This window comes from Pelodiscus sinensis, chromosome 30 (assembly GCF_052426305.1).
Source record: "Pelodiscus sinensis isolate ZL-2025 chromosome 30, ASM5242630v1, whole genome shotgun sequence".
In the NCBI taxonomy this organism is placed as follows: domain Eukaryota; kingdom Metazoa; phylum Chordata; order Testudines; family Trionychidae; genus Pelodiscus; species Pelodiscus sinensis.
Window position 1 is genome coordinate 414,395 of NC_143081.1, and position 14,819 is coordinate 429,213.

Sequence of the window (14,819 nt, forward strand, 5' to 3'; positions counted from 1 at the left end):
CACTGAAGCATATTGGAGGTTTTCTTTGAGCCGGTACACTCACTGTGAAGGCCCCTAGGAGTCAGGTAACTTCATGTTGCAATTCATGATAATTTCCTTGGCTTTTAGTAAGGATGCTGCTAAGATGGCTGAGCTCTAAGAACTGAATAGAATCTAGTTGAACAGAGTCAAGCAGAGTCGTACAGAATCCACCAAATATGAGGCAGTTGCTTTCACCAAACTTAGGCTGACTAGGAAGATTTGCCTTTTGAGATGGTGGGGTGCATGGTTCATTAAGCTTCCTAATCTAGTTCCATTATCTCTGTGCCCTCAGGAATGACTCAGTCTCACATGGAAATGGAGAATCACACCATGGTGTCAGAATTCATCCTCTTAGGCATCCCCAATACCGAAGGTCTTGAGAACATCCTCTTCATGTGCTTCTCAATCTTCTACTTCTGTTCCCTGCTCAGCAACCTGCTCATCTTAGCAGCCGTCCTTGCTGACTCCCGCCTGCACACCCCAATGTACTTCTTCCTCTGCAACCTCGCCATGCTGGACATTGGATACTCTTCCATCAGCACCCCGAAATTGCTGGCCAACTTCTGGGCCGAGAATAAAACCATCTCCTTGGGTGGGTGCATATCCCAGGTCTTCTTCTACCACTTCCTGGGCAGCACCGAATGCCTGCTCTACACTGTCATGGCATATGACCGGTACGTGGCCATCTGCCATCCGCTGCGCTACCTGCTCATCATGAACAACAGGGTGTGCGCCCTCCTGGCCGCCGGCACCTGGATCACCAGCTCCTTCCATGCCACCATCCTCGCCAGCCTGACCTTCACGCTGCCCTACTGCGGGTCCAATGTGATAGACTATTTCTTCTGCGACATCTTCCCAGTGGTCAAGCTGGCCTGTGCAGACACGTATATCATTGAGACCGTGACCTTCACCAACACTGGTATGGTGCCCACGACCTGCTTCTTCCTCATCCTCATGTCCTACGTGAGGATTGCAGCCTCCGTGGTGAAGATACGCAGTGTGGAACATGGTCGGAAAGCCTTCTCCACTTGCGCCTCGCACCTGACGGTGGTGTGTTTCTTCTTCGGGCCCTGTTTCCTGCTCTACACCCAGCCCTCCCTGAGCAAAGAGGTGGCCACCCGCATGCAGATCTTTTGTGACGTGGTCACCCCGATAATGAACCCGCTGGTCTACACGCTGAGGAATAAGGACGTCAAGGCGGCACTCAAGAAATTGAAAGGTGGCTAATCCCAGTGCAGATAATGTTGCGAGCTGCACTAGAAAGTCTTCCCCTTCCCACGCAGCTTGTGGGAATGAAACTATGGGGAGAATTTAAAAAGGAACAAAGGGCTTGTATGTACACCACTGCTATTGAAAGAAAGTGGGATTTGGGAACTCAATTCATGTGCTTGCTTTTAGGAAGCTCACTCCACATTCTCTGCGGGTAGAACACCACTGAGATTGCCAGAGTGACATCAGAGCTTGGGTACGGCTGGCCAGGAGGTCAGTGGGTGAGACCAGGGTTTGGATTAGATCAATAGACTGGTAAGGCCATAAGGGACAACCGCCATTGCCTGCATTGAAGAATGGTTCAGAGAACCCCTAATCCTGTCGTCTGACAGTGGCCAGTGAAATGTCCCCAGAAGGAAGCCTCCCTCGGTACTTTTGGAAAAACTTCCAATCCTGATTTTAAAATTGTCCTTGATGGAGACGCTCCTTAGTAAATGTTCCAAAGGCTAATTGGCTCATGCCGTATTTCCAGTCTGAATTTGTCTGGCTTCAGCTTGGAGCTACAGGATCTAATGAGACCTTTGTCCACTAGACGGAAGAGCCCCATACGAAATATTAGGTCCCCAGCTTGTTACTTATAGACCCTAATGAAGTTACCCCCTAACCTGCTGTATGTAAAGACAACCACTGTGATCACTTTCAGTCTATCACTGTACGGCACGTTTTCCCGTACTTCAGCTGTTCTCATGGCTTTCCACTTTATTAGCACCCATGGAGAATTGCAAACACCAGACTAGGACACAGTGTACCAGCAGGGCCAGACACAAGGGTAAAATCTCTCCACTCCTACTTGACATTCCTGCTTCGTGCATCCCGCGGTCGCATGAGCTCTTCTGACCCCAGCGTCCCATTGGGAGCTCACCTTCAGCTACTTCTCAGCCATGACCCCCAAATCTTTACACATCACTGGCCCCAGTCCTGTAAGCACAGCCTTGGTTCTTTGTTCCTAGATGCATGTGCTTACATTTAGCCACATTAAAACGCACATCTCTTGCTTGCACTCCCTTACCAAGCAATCCCGACTGGGGAGGAGGTCGCAGATCTTATTCTAAGGCTGGGGTAAGAGTTAGCATGGAGGTCAGTAGAATTTTCCCAGGGCAAGGGAGGAGGATACTTATGTTACCCTAATGTTCATAGACTTTAGACTTTAAGGTCAGAAGGGACCATTATGATCATCTAGTCTGGCCCCCTGCACAGAGCAGGCCACAGAATCTCAGCCACCGCTCCTAGAATAATCATCTCACCTATGTCTCAGATATTGAAGCCCTCAAATACTTTGCCACTAGGGAAAACATCACAGGAGTTCGGCTGAACTGAGGTAGGGCAGTTGGGTCACACTATGCTTCAGGTGACACACGCAGACAATAGTGTTACGTGGCGAGTGGGGTAGGCAGGAGGGGAGTCCATTCATGTCAGGTGTTCTGGGGCAAGGCCAGAAGTTAGGTGAACAATGGAATCTCTTTGGGGCTTCGTTCTCCACCAAAGATGCCGCAGTAACAATTTTTCCCATCTCCCACCCATTGCTCTGGGAGCTCTTTGGTGCGAGGCTGTCTCTGGCCGCAGGGGTGCAGCCCTCTTGCACTTGGGCCTCCCAGCTGGCCGTGCCACAGAAATACTAACACCTGGCCCAGAATAGGCCCTGACTCCTGAGATGCGAGTTTGAGACTTGCAATGAAATAACAATGAAACAGCAAAGTGAAAGGCACCCAGGGAAGGTGCTGTGAGCCAGGCACCTGGCCCTTCCCCCTGCAGAACAGGGCACATGAGCCCAACTTCCTGCACTGGACCCAGCCCTGGCTGCAAGGTCAGAGCACCCCCTGCTGGGCTGCTTGCCATCTCCCTGCACTGCAGCGCTCCCTGCTGGGCTGTTTGCCCCACTCCCTGCACTGCAGCGCCCCCTGCTGGGCTGCTTGCCATCTCCCTGCACTGCAGCACTCCCTGCTGGGCTGTTTGCCCCACTCCCTGCACTGCAGCGCCCCCTGCTGGGCTGTTTGCCCCACTCCCTGCACTGCAGCGCTCCCTGCTGGGCTGTTTGCCCCACTCCCTGCACTGCAGCGCCCCCTGCTGGGCTGCTTGCCATCTCCCTGCACTGCAGCGCTCCCTGCTGGGCTGTTTGCCCCACTCCCTGCACTGCAGTGCTCCCTGCTGGGCTGTTTGCCCCACTCCCTGCACTGCAGCGCCCCCTGCTGGGCTGTTTGCCCCACTCCCTGCACTGCAGCGCTCCCTGCTGGGCTGTTTGCCCCACTCCCTGCACTGCAGCGCTCCCTGCTGGGCTACCTCCCCACTCCTGCATTGCAGCACCCCTGCTGGGCTGCCTGCCCTACTCCCTGCACTGCAGTGCCCCCGCCTGGGTTACCTGTCTTGCTCCCTCCACTGCGGTGACCTCTGGGCACTGCGGGGGGCAGCCGGAGTCAGCTCAGTGGTGTCTTTGCACTGGCCCCAAGAGCCAATTTCCAAAGAGCCACAAACCCAGACTCTGGTGCCTGGGACAAGGAAACAGAGATTGGAAGGTCAGAGCACACACTGTGCACGTTGATTCTCAAAACCCCGGTAGCTGCTGATGGCCAATGGGAAAGCTCCACTGAGCTCCCAGACATGGGCACTGGGTAGCGGTAGAGGCAGAAGCAGGGAGAGTTGGGGGCTATCATGTGTAGTAACTGAGAATGGTAGCAAATCAACACAACTGCAGAGAAATAACCCATGGCAATGATTAGCCAACCTTTACCTTGTGGGCAAGACAAAGGACTGGGTCACCAGAGCTGTGGGTTCCAAGACTGGTTGTGTAGAAGACGTCCTCTTTGCCCTTCTGTACGTCACTACATTGCATTGTGCCTCAGTTTCCCTATTTGGAATACATGGACAATGAGATCCTGTGTCATTCTCAGCTATACAACGTGTCACATTCCCACTGGGACAGTCACTTGTGATGTGCCTGTGTCAGAGCGTGAATACCAATTAAAATGCCGTTCTGGCTCTGGCGTTCCTTACAACAACACCCAGCGCTCAGCTGATGCAAGCCCAGAGTCACTCCTGAGCCTGGCACCCTGCGCAGTGACAGGGCCCAGCCTGGGCACTCGTTAGCAATAACATTTTAATTAATCCCAACGGCCATTGCACCCCATGGGGTGCTGTGTCTGGGCTGGGCATTGCACCTCTACAGAGGTTAATTATCACATCTGTTTTCTGCCCCTGTATCCCGGCTCCCAGGTACGGGGCCCAGCAGGGGAAGGGCAGGAATTAAGAGCAACAAGAGGAATCTCTTTGAGACTGGATGGGATCATGGCTGGAAACCCCCTCATGTCGGCTGGTCCCTCTCCCCTCCCGCTCTGTGCTGTGTCTGTGGCTTTGTCTAAATTACTCTATGTCCCATCAACGTGGCTGACCAACGCCGGCCTGTTAGCTGACATGCACGTTAGAGGTGCAAGGTGAGGCCTGTGTCCATCCCACTGCCCTGGCTAGCTGAAGGAGGACGAGTGGTTGAGTCCAATTAGCTGCAATGCTCTCGCAAGCCGTGCAAGGGGAGGGAAAGGCCAGAGATGCCCAGGGAGACCAAGGCCGATGCAAAGAGGAGGGATGGGGGTGATGCCCCTTCCTGTGTTTGTTGCAAACTCTGACAGGCTGGGTCTGTCTCGCTCTGCGTCTGAGCAGCCCCCCGAGCAACGGTGCCAGGACCTCATGAGAGAGTGTGTGTTGGGGGAGGGCTGTTGCACTGCCCAGAATAACTCAAAATAATTCAATTCTCTACTCGGCGTCTCTGAACTTATTCAGCCCGTCTGGGGGCCTGGTCCCAGGGGTCTCTGGGTATCTCCAAAACGAGGCCAAGTCTCTGTTAATAGACGACTGAGCCGAGGGCTCCGCCTGGAAGCCTGGTGGGATTCAGGCCTGGTCCCGAGGGACCCAGAAGGGATTTAAGGCCCAGGCAGAGCTGTGAGGCTACAGAAAGCGGTGGGGAAGCTGTGGGCCGTGCAGCATCGCGGGGAAAGACTCAGGGGCAGACCTAGCCAGCTTGGCAGCGCATTAGGGCTCCCGGGTGGGTCCCAGGCACGGAGCAGGGCCCTTCTCCCAGGTGCTGGGCCGGGCTGCAGAAGGACGCTGGATGGGGCCACAGGAGTCCCGGTCAGGACAGAAGGGAAGAAGCCGCCTCTGCCCATGCAGCCAGTGTAAGGCGCCTGCTTTCGTACCGACCTTCTTGCGCTGCCTCCCCATCTCTGCCTTTCTCTGGCCCTGGCCCTGACACCCCCAGAACCCGTCAGCCTGGTGTGTTCTGTAAAGAACCACCGACCCGCTGTCTAGCCCCCGTCTGTGCAGCACCTACCTGCCTATCCCTGAGCTGTGTCTCTGTGTCACTGATCTGCCTCCCTCTGTCTGCCATAACCCCACTACCAGCCTCTGCCCTGCAGCCCTGCCCCTCCCCACCTGCCATAACCCCCCCCACCAGCCTCTGCCCTGCAGCCCTGCCCCTCCCCACCTGCCATAACCCCCCGCCAGCCTCTGCCCCACTGCCCTGCCCCTCTCCACCTGCCATAACCCCCCCGCCAGCCTCTCCCTGCAGCCCTGCCCCTCCCCACCTGCCATAACCCCCCCGCCAGCCTCTCCCTGCAGCCCTGCCCCTCCCCATCCACCATAACCCCCCGCCAGCCTCTCCCTGCAGCCCTGCCCCTCCCCATCCACCATAACCCCCCCGCCAGCCTCTTCCTGCAGCCCTGCCCCTCCCCATCCACCATAACCCCCCGCCAGCCTCTCCCTGCAGCCCTGCCCCTCCCCATCCACCATAACCCCCCCGCCAGCCTCTCCCTGCAGCCCTGTCCCTCCCCACCTGCCATAACCCCCCCGCCAGCCTCTCCCTGCAGCCCTGCCCCTCCCCATCCACCATAACCCCCTCGCTAGTCTCTGCCCTACAGCCCTGCCCCTCCCCTCCACCATAACCCCCCCGCCAGCCTCTCCCTGCAGCCCTGCCCCTCCCCTCCACCATAACCCCCCGCCAGCCTCTCCCTGCAGCCCTACCCTTACTGCCTGGGGAATTTCCCTGGTGAAATGCCGACAGATGCTGTGTTCATCTCCTTAAAATTTCATCCACAAAATCCCCTCTGCCAGGATTGCTACACGGTCCAGCCTGGTGGTCACATCTGAGCATGGGAGAAGCTATGGCTGGGGGCGTGGAACAATTTCTGCAGTGAGGGATGTGGCTGAGACATTCTGATCCAAACTGTGGACCCTGGTTATGATGGAAACCACGTCAAGTTAGCGTCTCTCAGTAGCCCTGGCTCCAGCCCCTCTCGCTGTGCTTGTCTCATTTACCTTCTCTCTCCAAGCCCAGTGCAGCCCCCAACACTCCCATCTTTCCCTATGTATTGGCAATTCCCCCCCACATGCATCACTTTTCATGTTCCCTCCTCTCCCTCTTCTTGTGACCCCCATGTCGCAGCCCAGGTGCATGTAACTTGAAAACCCTCCCAAACCAAACCCTCCACTGTGCCCCACAGCCATCCCTCTGCAGAGAGGTCTCAGGGGGGTGGGTGTGTTGATCTGCGGCTGCAAAGATGAGAAGTCCGGCAGGTCCTCGAGGACTGGCCGATGTGTTGTGGAGAAAGCTTTCGTGGGGACAAACGACTCTGTCGCACGCATGGAGCTGGTGTCGGTGTTTGTCTCTGTCTGAGGGACTGGAGTAGACACGGCTGTATCTTAGGGGTTGACTATAGACAATGGATCGTGCGATGTGTCCTGCATGGAAGCAGGAAGCCTGTAGGTAGGAGTGGTCATGAGGTTTCTGGTGTACGGTGGTATATGTGACCCTCATTTATTTGTCCATGTGTCTGACGAAGGAGTTTTTTCCTACGGAAGTTTAATCCCCAGTTTAATTGCAAGTTGCCAGCAGGCTCCTCATTTCTGTGGAGATGGTGAGAGAGAGAAAACCCCCATGGATGTGTGCCCGACACAGACGGCTCTAGGATGAGCTGAGACGGGTGGGAATAGGCCTACATAGACTATGACTGAAGACACAGGAACAGCGCAGGAGAGAAGGAGGCAATTGCTCAGCCTAGACAGGAATAGACTAAAATGGAACAGAACAGAATAGGAGGAGTCACTTTGTCTATTCATCTCCCAACTCTCTGACATTCAGGCATTTTCTCTTTCCACGTTCAGCACCAGCACAGTGAGACCCTGACCCTAACTGGTATTATACAGACAGAAATATTCTCCGCTTCTAGAGGAAGGGATTCCTGGGGGCAGAGGTGGGAAGGGTGAATATCACAGCTGTAAAGTGACAGGTTTGGTTCTGTAGCTCACTGGCTTCATTTCTCTGCCCTACCCCAGGAATGAGTCCCATGTCGGGTGGGTCAACCACATGACAGTGACTCATTTCATCCTCCGAGGGATCCCCAATACTGACGGCCTCCAGACCATCCTCTTCTTCACCTTCTTAGCCTTCTACCTTTGCACCCTACTGGGCAACCTGCTCATCCTCTCAGCCGTCCTCGCCGACCCCCGCCTGCACACCCCCATGTACTTCTTCCTCTGCAACCTCGCCATTGTGGACCTTGGAATCCCTTCCGTCAGCATCCCCAAATTTCTGGCTGCCCTCTCAGGTCAGAGCAGGGTCATCTCACTTGGTGGGTGCATTGCCCAGGCCTTTTTCTTCCACTTCCTGGGCAGCACCGAGTGCCTGCTTTGTACGGTCATGGCCTATGACCGGTACGTGGCCATCTGCCACCCACTGCGCTACCTGCTCATCATGAACTGGAGGGTGTGCACCCTCCTGGCTGCTGGCACCTGGATCTGCAGCTCCTTCCACGCTATCATCCTCGCCAGCCTGACCTTCACGCTGCCCTACTGCGGGTCCAACGTGGTGGATTATTACTTCTGCGACATTTTCCCGGTTTCTAAGCTGGCCTGTGGGGACACGTATGTTCTTGAGACCGTGAGCTTCACCAACATTGGCGTGGTGCCCATGACTTGCTTCTTCCTCATCCTTGTGTCCTACGTCAGGATCATCTACTGCATCCTGAAGATGAACTCGGGCGAAGGGCGGCGCAAAGCGGCCTCCACTTGTGCCTCCCATCTGGCGGTAGTGACAATGTACTTTGGGCCTTGCGCCCTGGTCTACACTCAGCCCCAGCTGAGCAAAGTGCTGGTGACCCCGCTGGATGTTTTTGGCAATGTGGTGACGCCCATGCTGAACCCGGTCATCTATACACTGCGGAACAAGGAGGTGAAAGAGGGTCTGAGAAAACTGAGAGGGGGTCTGATGATGGCTCATTGATGTGCAGCAGCTGCAGAAGCAGCATGTGGGTCTGCATGGAAATACACCTAGACATATAACTGAATCACTGCTCTATGTCTGTTGTGAACCACTCTCTCTTTCTCTTTCTCCCCAGCCGATAAAGCACTATGTATGTAGCTAGCTCCGTGTGGATTTAGGAACATCAGGACTAGATACAGGTCTCCATCAGTCTCAGGCATGTGCACACAGAACCTCCTGCCCTCTAGGACACAGACATCAGATCATAGTCTTTAAAAGGTGATTTTACTAAGAAAACAAAGAAAACATACTTGGTAAAGCATTACTTGGTTGCTACGTGGTACAGAGCAACTGAAGAAAAGGTAGATTAAAACTCCCCCAAAGAAACACAGAGACTTGCTTGACTGGGAGTCAGTTTAAAAGTTACAGTTACCTGGGCTCACACAGAGGAGTTCCAGAAACCCAAAATTCAAGAAAATCACCTGACTGTGTTTAACTAAACATTCCTGTTCTACTCACATCTCTGTTGTTCTAAGGGTTAGTCTTTTCCTAGGCCTGGATATGACTGGCAAGCCCATTCCTGGTTCCTGGCTTCCCTCCGCTCTCCCAGCTTTGGTCACACAAAAACTGCAGCAGGAAGGTCCTGCTTTTTCAAAAACTCACACACACTTTTCATTGGCTCTCCTGGCTCCCTGCCAACACTTCCTTAAGGACCCTCTGGTTTTAACCCCTACAGGCAATTTAGCTAACTGATTGGTTGGAATGTTCAGAAAAGGGGTAGCACCCCTCCCACTCGTCACAGTGACTATGACGTGCTAGAGAAATTCACCTTTTACCACAGTGAAAGGCACAGGTCAGCTCTTGCAGCAAGACCCATGGACTTCATTAGATTAGTACTAGACATGCGGTAATAACTTTTGCACTAAAAACCCCCTCCCCACTTCTATAGTCCTGCATGTTTCAACATTCGCCTCTCTCCCCCTTACATCCCAGCCTGTCCTTTACCTGCTCTCCAAGGACGCCTGGCAGAATTCAACTTTACTTTTTTACCTAATTTGGCAGGAGATATCAAAGTACATTTTAAAGCATATTTATAGCCATTTAAATTGTCATAGTTGCCTAAAATAATGAATTTCAAGCTTTTTTGTTTGTTTTTGAGTACTTCGATTTTTAACAATTTCAGGCACATATGGCAACAGCTGTCAGACAAGAATTATTAGTGTTGGTGAACAGTGAAATTTAAAAAAATCAACATTTACAGCTATGAAAGCACAAATTGTTAATGTTACATGTCAAAATATACAAAAGAAATTCCTTAACCGAAACTCTCGTTTCTCAAGCAGCTTTTTCTTACTTTGTGTATGTTAAAGTTTATATTATCATTGATAGAAACATTTTGTCATAGATTTGTGTGTGAACAGTGAAATCGAAGTTTGCAGAGATTTACCAATAAAGAAATACTCTTACAGCTGTCTGGAAAGTCTTAATTGTGTGGCATGCACAATGCTGACTCTCTATGGATAACGCATAATCTGACATTCTGTTTTGCCATGTTCCACACGCAGCGTGGGCAGAGAACTTTTGCATACTATAGGTTCATATAGTCATATTTTCCTACCTCTTTGGTGACTGAGAGACTGTGAGGGTCTCAGGCTGAAGGACATTGTATGGGAGATCTGTGACTGGATTGTGTTGTGTATCAGGGTGAGACAAGGCTGGATTCAATCTTGTCTCGTTTGTACAACTCAGGTTGTGATTTTACTTTTATTACTCAGGGAACCCACCTTGATCTGTCCACTTGCTGCCTGCAGTCACTTAAAACCTTTCTGTCGTTAATAAATCTAGTCGATACTTTAGCTAACGCAGTGTGTGTGGGTGGAAGTGCTGGGGAAATCGGCTCAGGAAGACGAGCGGGTGTGCGTGTTCTACACATTGAGGAAGGTGCAAAGTGGGCAATAAACTTACACCGGTCGGCGTCCTGTCCAGGGCAGGACAATGCAGCTCTGGGTTCCTAGGCTCGGGAGCTGGGGGGATTTGGCTATCACCCCTCTATTGTTAGTCCATGCGGGGCTGGACGAGCATCCCTGTGACTCAGCTGAGGATGCCCCTGACTGTGGGTGGCTGTGTAAGTGTAGCAGCTGGGAAGGGTTGCAGATTGTCACAGCATCTTCCTGTGAGTGGGGGCCCATGAGGGTCAATCAGGGCACATCTGCACTACATGGAAGATCAACGCTGCCACGGTTGATCGTCAGGGGTTGGTCGATCGTCAGCAGGGGTAGTACAGACCTGCTAGATCGAACTCAAAGGGTGCCCCCATCGGTGCTGGGACTCCCATTCCTCACAAGGAGTAAGGGAAGCAAGCAGGAACATTTGCTCCCGTCGCCCTCCCACCAAGTGGATGGGTATTTAAAAGACGTCACTCCAGCCATGCGATTTACATAGCTGGAGTTGCCTGTCTTGAACTTCCCATGCCGTGTGAGCCAGGCCCCAGAGCCCATAGCGGTACTTTACGTCCAGGTTGCATCCTGGAGAACCTGCCACAGGAGCATGCAGCACGAATGCAACAGAGGAAACAACGTGTGATTCTTGTACAAAAATGGCTCGAAGAAATAAAAGCAAGTGGGGACACTTCAGGTTTCTGGAATATCATAGAGGAAAGTAGAAGTGTTCTGATAAAACCAAGAAAACCATGACTTCTACACGGTCATCCCCATTTCTTTCCCCTTGCCCTTCCCTTTCTCCCCGGCCCTGTCAGGCACACACTCTCTGTTTGGGTTTAAATGGCTATTTACTTTCAGTGCTGAGGCAGCGCTCCAGCTCATGATGTTCCATCGTCAAACCCAGGTAGTGCCAGGCTCCGGAAAGTGTTCTACAGCCTGCCCTCCCCATGGGATCAGCAGCTCCACGATGGCAAGATCGTTGGGTGAACACAGCATCCCTCCTTCAGAAGAAGTGTCCTGAGATAGACTAGGAGAAACTCATTCCCCATGCGTTCTGTCCCCACCACATCCCCTGTGAAACCAGGTACCTTTGAAATGAAAAGTTCACTCTTGTCTCAAAATGTAGCTAGTTTTGCTTAAGTCGGACAAATTGGCTAATTTAATCCTGATGGTTCAGTTCAGTTTTGCATTTCAGACACACAAGAACACACGCCTGCAGTAGAGCACCAAAATTCTGCATGTAGCGAAAGATGGCCCTGACCCTGCCAAAAAGCTTTTCCAAATGTCCAACCTAAACCTCCCTGGCTGCAGTTGAAGCCATTGTTTCTTGTCCTGTCCTTTTAATCATTTGTGTTGCTCTTCTCTGGACCCTCTCCAATTTCTCCACATCTTCCCTGAAATGTGGTGCCCAGAGCTGGACACAAGACTCCAACTGAGGCCTAATCAGCACAGAGTAGAGTGGAAGAATGACTTCTCGTGTCTTGCTCACAACACTCCTGGTCATGCAGCCCAGAATCACATTGGCTTTGTTCACACAGGTGTCACACTGTTGACTCACAATAAGCAGGTGGTCCACAGGAGCAGATTTGCCACTGGGCTAATGGATCTGGGATGCTGGGATCTAGCTCAGAGCCTACCTCCCCTCCTCCTCGCTCACTGGGTTCTGGCTGCCTGGGCAAACTAGCACCTGGCTCCAGCATGGGCGTTAAAGGCTCAAGGTAGCCTGGGAGCTGGAGTTCCTTGGTCCTGGACAGACAAGTAGCCCTGGCACAGGGAAAGGACTACATTTCCCAGCATGCCCTTGGCTGCTAGCAACAAGAAAGGCCTGGGTGATGAGGCTGGAGCTTGGCTCTTGCTGGGAATGGAGAGTCGGGCACTAGCAGGGGGTGGTGCTGGGAGCCCTGTGCGGGTGCAAAGTTTGTACTCAAATCTGCATCCATGTCTGCTGAGCCGAGCAGCGGCTCTGGGCACACAGCTCTGCGGATGCGGCTGGCTGCCGATACACTGTGGGGAGCTGTGGGATAGCTGGGCTCTGACATGTGCACAGAGGGAACAGGAGGCTTTGGTCCAGAGCTTCCCCAGACTGGGGTGAGGGAGGCTGGTGGCCTGGGCTGACCCTCCAAAGGGAGGATTCTTGCAGAGCGAGCAGGTAGAGCGCCTGGTCGGAATCCTAGCGGGGGTGGGAGGGGGGGTTGGAGGTCCCACCGGCAGAGCCTAAAAGCACACGGCAGGGCAGTCTCTATTAGAGGCGGTGGAATGTTTGCATTGAACAGGATGGGCCAGGGGCCAGAAAGTTTGAGACCCCCCGATCGATGCCGTTACCCAAATCACTGATAGACACACTTGCCCAATGCTCCTCTGGCTCTGACAGGCACCAGGACAGCACACAGAGCTCAGCTGATGCAAACCAGGAGTCACTCCTGAGCCTGGCACCTAGGGCACTGACAAGTGCCAGCTGGGGACTCGTTAGCAATATCAACATTTTAATTAATCCCCACATCCCTTGCTCCCTATGGGGTGCTGTGTCTGGGCTGGGCATTGCACCTCTGTAGAGGTTAATTATCATGTCTGCTTCCTGCCTCTGCATCCCGGCTCCCAGGTACGGTGCCACAAGGGGAAGGGCAGGAATTAACAGTGACTAGAGGAATCTCTTTGAGACTTATTAGAGCTGCAGTGCTAAGACAGCAGCAAATGGCTGGATGGGATCATGGCTGGAAAAGCCCTCATGATGGCCGGTCCCTCTCCCCTCCCACTCTGTGCTGTGTCTGTGGCTTTGTCTCCACCACAGGACTCCCCAGCCGTGTAGAGGAAACGCCTGTGGCTCAGCAAGATGCAGAGCGACAGTCAGGCAGTGAGAAGAGGGGGGATGGGGATGACGCCCTTCCTGCGTGTGGGTTACTGGGACAGTGATCTCTGACAGGCCGGGTCGGTCTCCCTCTGCGTCTGACTGACCCCCCCGAACAACGGGGCCAGGAGCTGGCTGGAGGTGGTGCGGGGCTGCTGTCCCATAAAAAATGATTCAAAGCTCTTCTTGGACTCCCTAGGCGATTTCCAAAGATGCGGTGCCATGGTGCACAAGGCGTTAGACGCCCTTCCTGTGCACAGCCTGGCTGCTCTGCCCTCCCACCGCCACAGGACCATGTCCCTGTACATACACAGACCCAGAGCAGCACCAAGGAACAGTGGGACACACACACCCAGGAGGGAGCTCTGTTAGGTTCAAAGGCCTCCAGTCCAGCCTCTGGCCTGTCTCTCTCCTCTCACAACATGGGGGGAATTCTCTGGTGATTGTCCCAGGGCAGGAGAGCTCAGAGGAGCATGAATGTCCCACCCAGCCAGTAGTGCATATGAGTTATGAATGCGAGGGGCACTACCCGTTTCTGGACATCCCAGACATTCAGCTGGCTATACTGCCTGCAAGGAGAGTCCCCAGGAATGCTGGGGAAGGAGGAAGTAGGAAGCCCAGAGAGTTAATGGTAGGAAGCCCAGAGAGTCAATGAAAACACAGTGTGAGGCTCTGAATGGGAAGCTGTGACGCTCCTTGGCCGGTGTTCGTAGGACCGGAGCAGAGCAGGACAGACAAGAGTGAAGCCAGGGAGCAGGGCATGGAGGATTCAGTGACAGCCTGGCCTAGGGAAGCAGTAAACCTTGGAATAACAGAGGTGTGAGTGGAACAGGGAATGTTTAGTCAGAGGGAATCAGGTTATTTTCTTTAGTTTGGGGCTGGACTGACTTCTCTGCTGGGGACGTGTCACCCCCTCAACATGTACCTCTCCAAAGTGAACTCTTGGAAAGCAAATCTCTGTGTTTCTGACCTGCCTTTTTCAGGCTCTGGAACGCGGCACGACACAGTCATGCTTGATCACATGTGGCTCTCTCCTTAGTTTACAAAAATCACCTTTTTACAAAAATGCTGAGTGCAAGAAGGCAGGAAGATTTGTGTGCACAGTCGTCAGACTGGAAGCTCAGCGAGTAAGGAATTCACAGGGGTTTTAAAGCCTTCTCCAGCGGAAGGTAAAAGCAGTTGAAGCTACCCCATAGGAAGCAATTCCCAATGCATCTTCCGAAGGGTTTTATCCGTTGGATGGAGCTGGTGCAGCAGCCAGCATCGACGGGCTTCGACAGCTGCAGCTGGGTATTTTAAAGCCTCTTCTGGGCCCCGAGCTTCTCCACGTGACGTGCCAGAGCGGGAAACCGCCTGGACACTGAGCTGCAGGGCTGAGAGATGAAACGGCCCCAGTGAATGCAATGGAGCTGTCAGGAGTCAGGCCAGGGGACCAAGAGCAGAATCCAAACCCCAGTGGCGCTGGGGATCGGGCCCTTCCTACTCAATGGTGCTGCCCTTATTT

At 53.4% G+C, this 14,819-nt stretch overlaps 2 protein-coding genes across 2 annotated transcripts; both read left to right on the forward strand.

Moving 5' to 3' along the window:
• The first annotated feature begins 315 nt into the window (after window positions 1–315).
• Window positions 316–1,248, forward strand: LOC102444933 (putative olfactory receptor 10D4). Its single transcript, XM_006129266.2, has one exon. It carries the CDS (start codon window positions 316–318, stop codon window positions 1,246–1,248), a length of 933 nt encoding a protein of 310 aa, XP_006129328.2.
• Window positions 1,249–7,624: 6,376 nt separating this feature from the next.
• On the forward strand, window positions 7,625–8,551 carry LOC102444690 (putative olfactory receptor 10D4). Its single transcript, XM_006129265.4, has one exon. The coding sequence runs from the start codon at window positions 7,637–7,639 to the stop codon at window positions 8,549–8,551; it is 915 nt and encodes a 304-aa protein (XP_006129327.3). The 5' UTR covers window positions 7,625–7,636.
• Window positions 8,552–14,819: the final 6,268 nt, after the last annotated feature.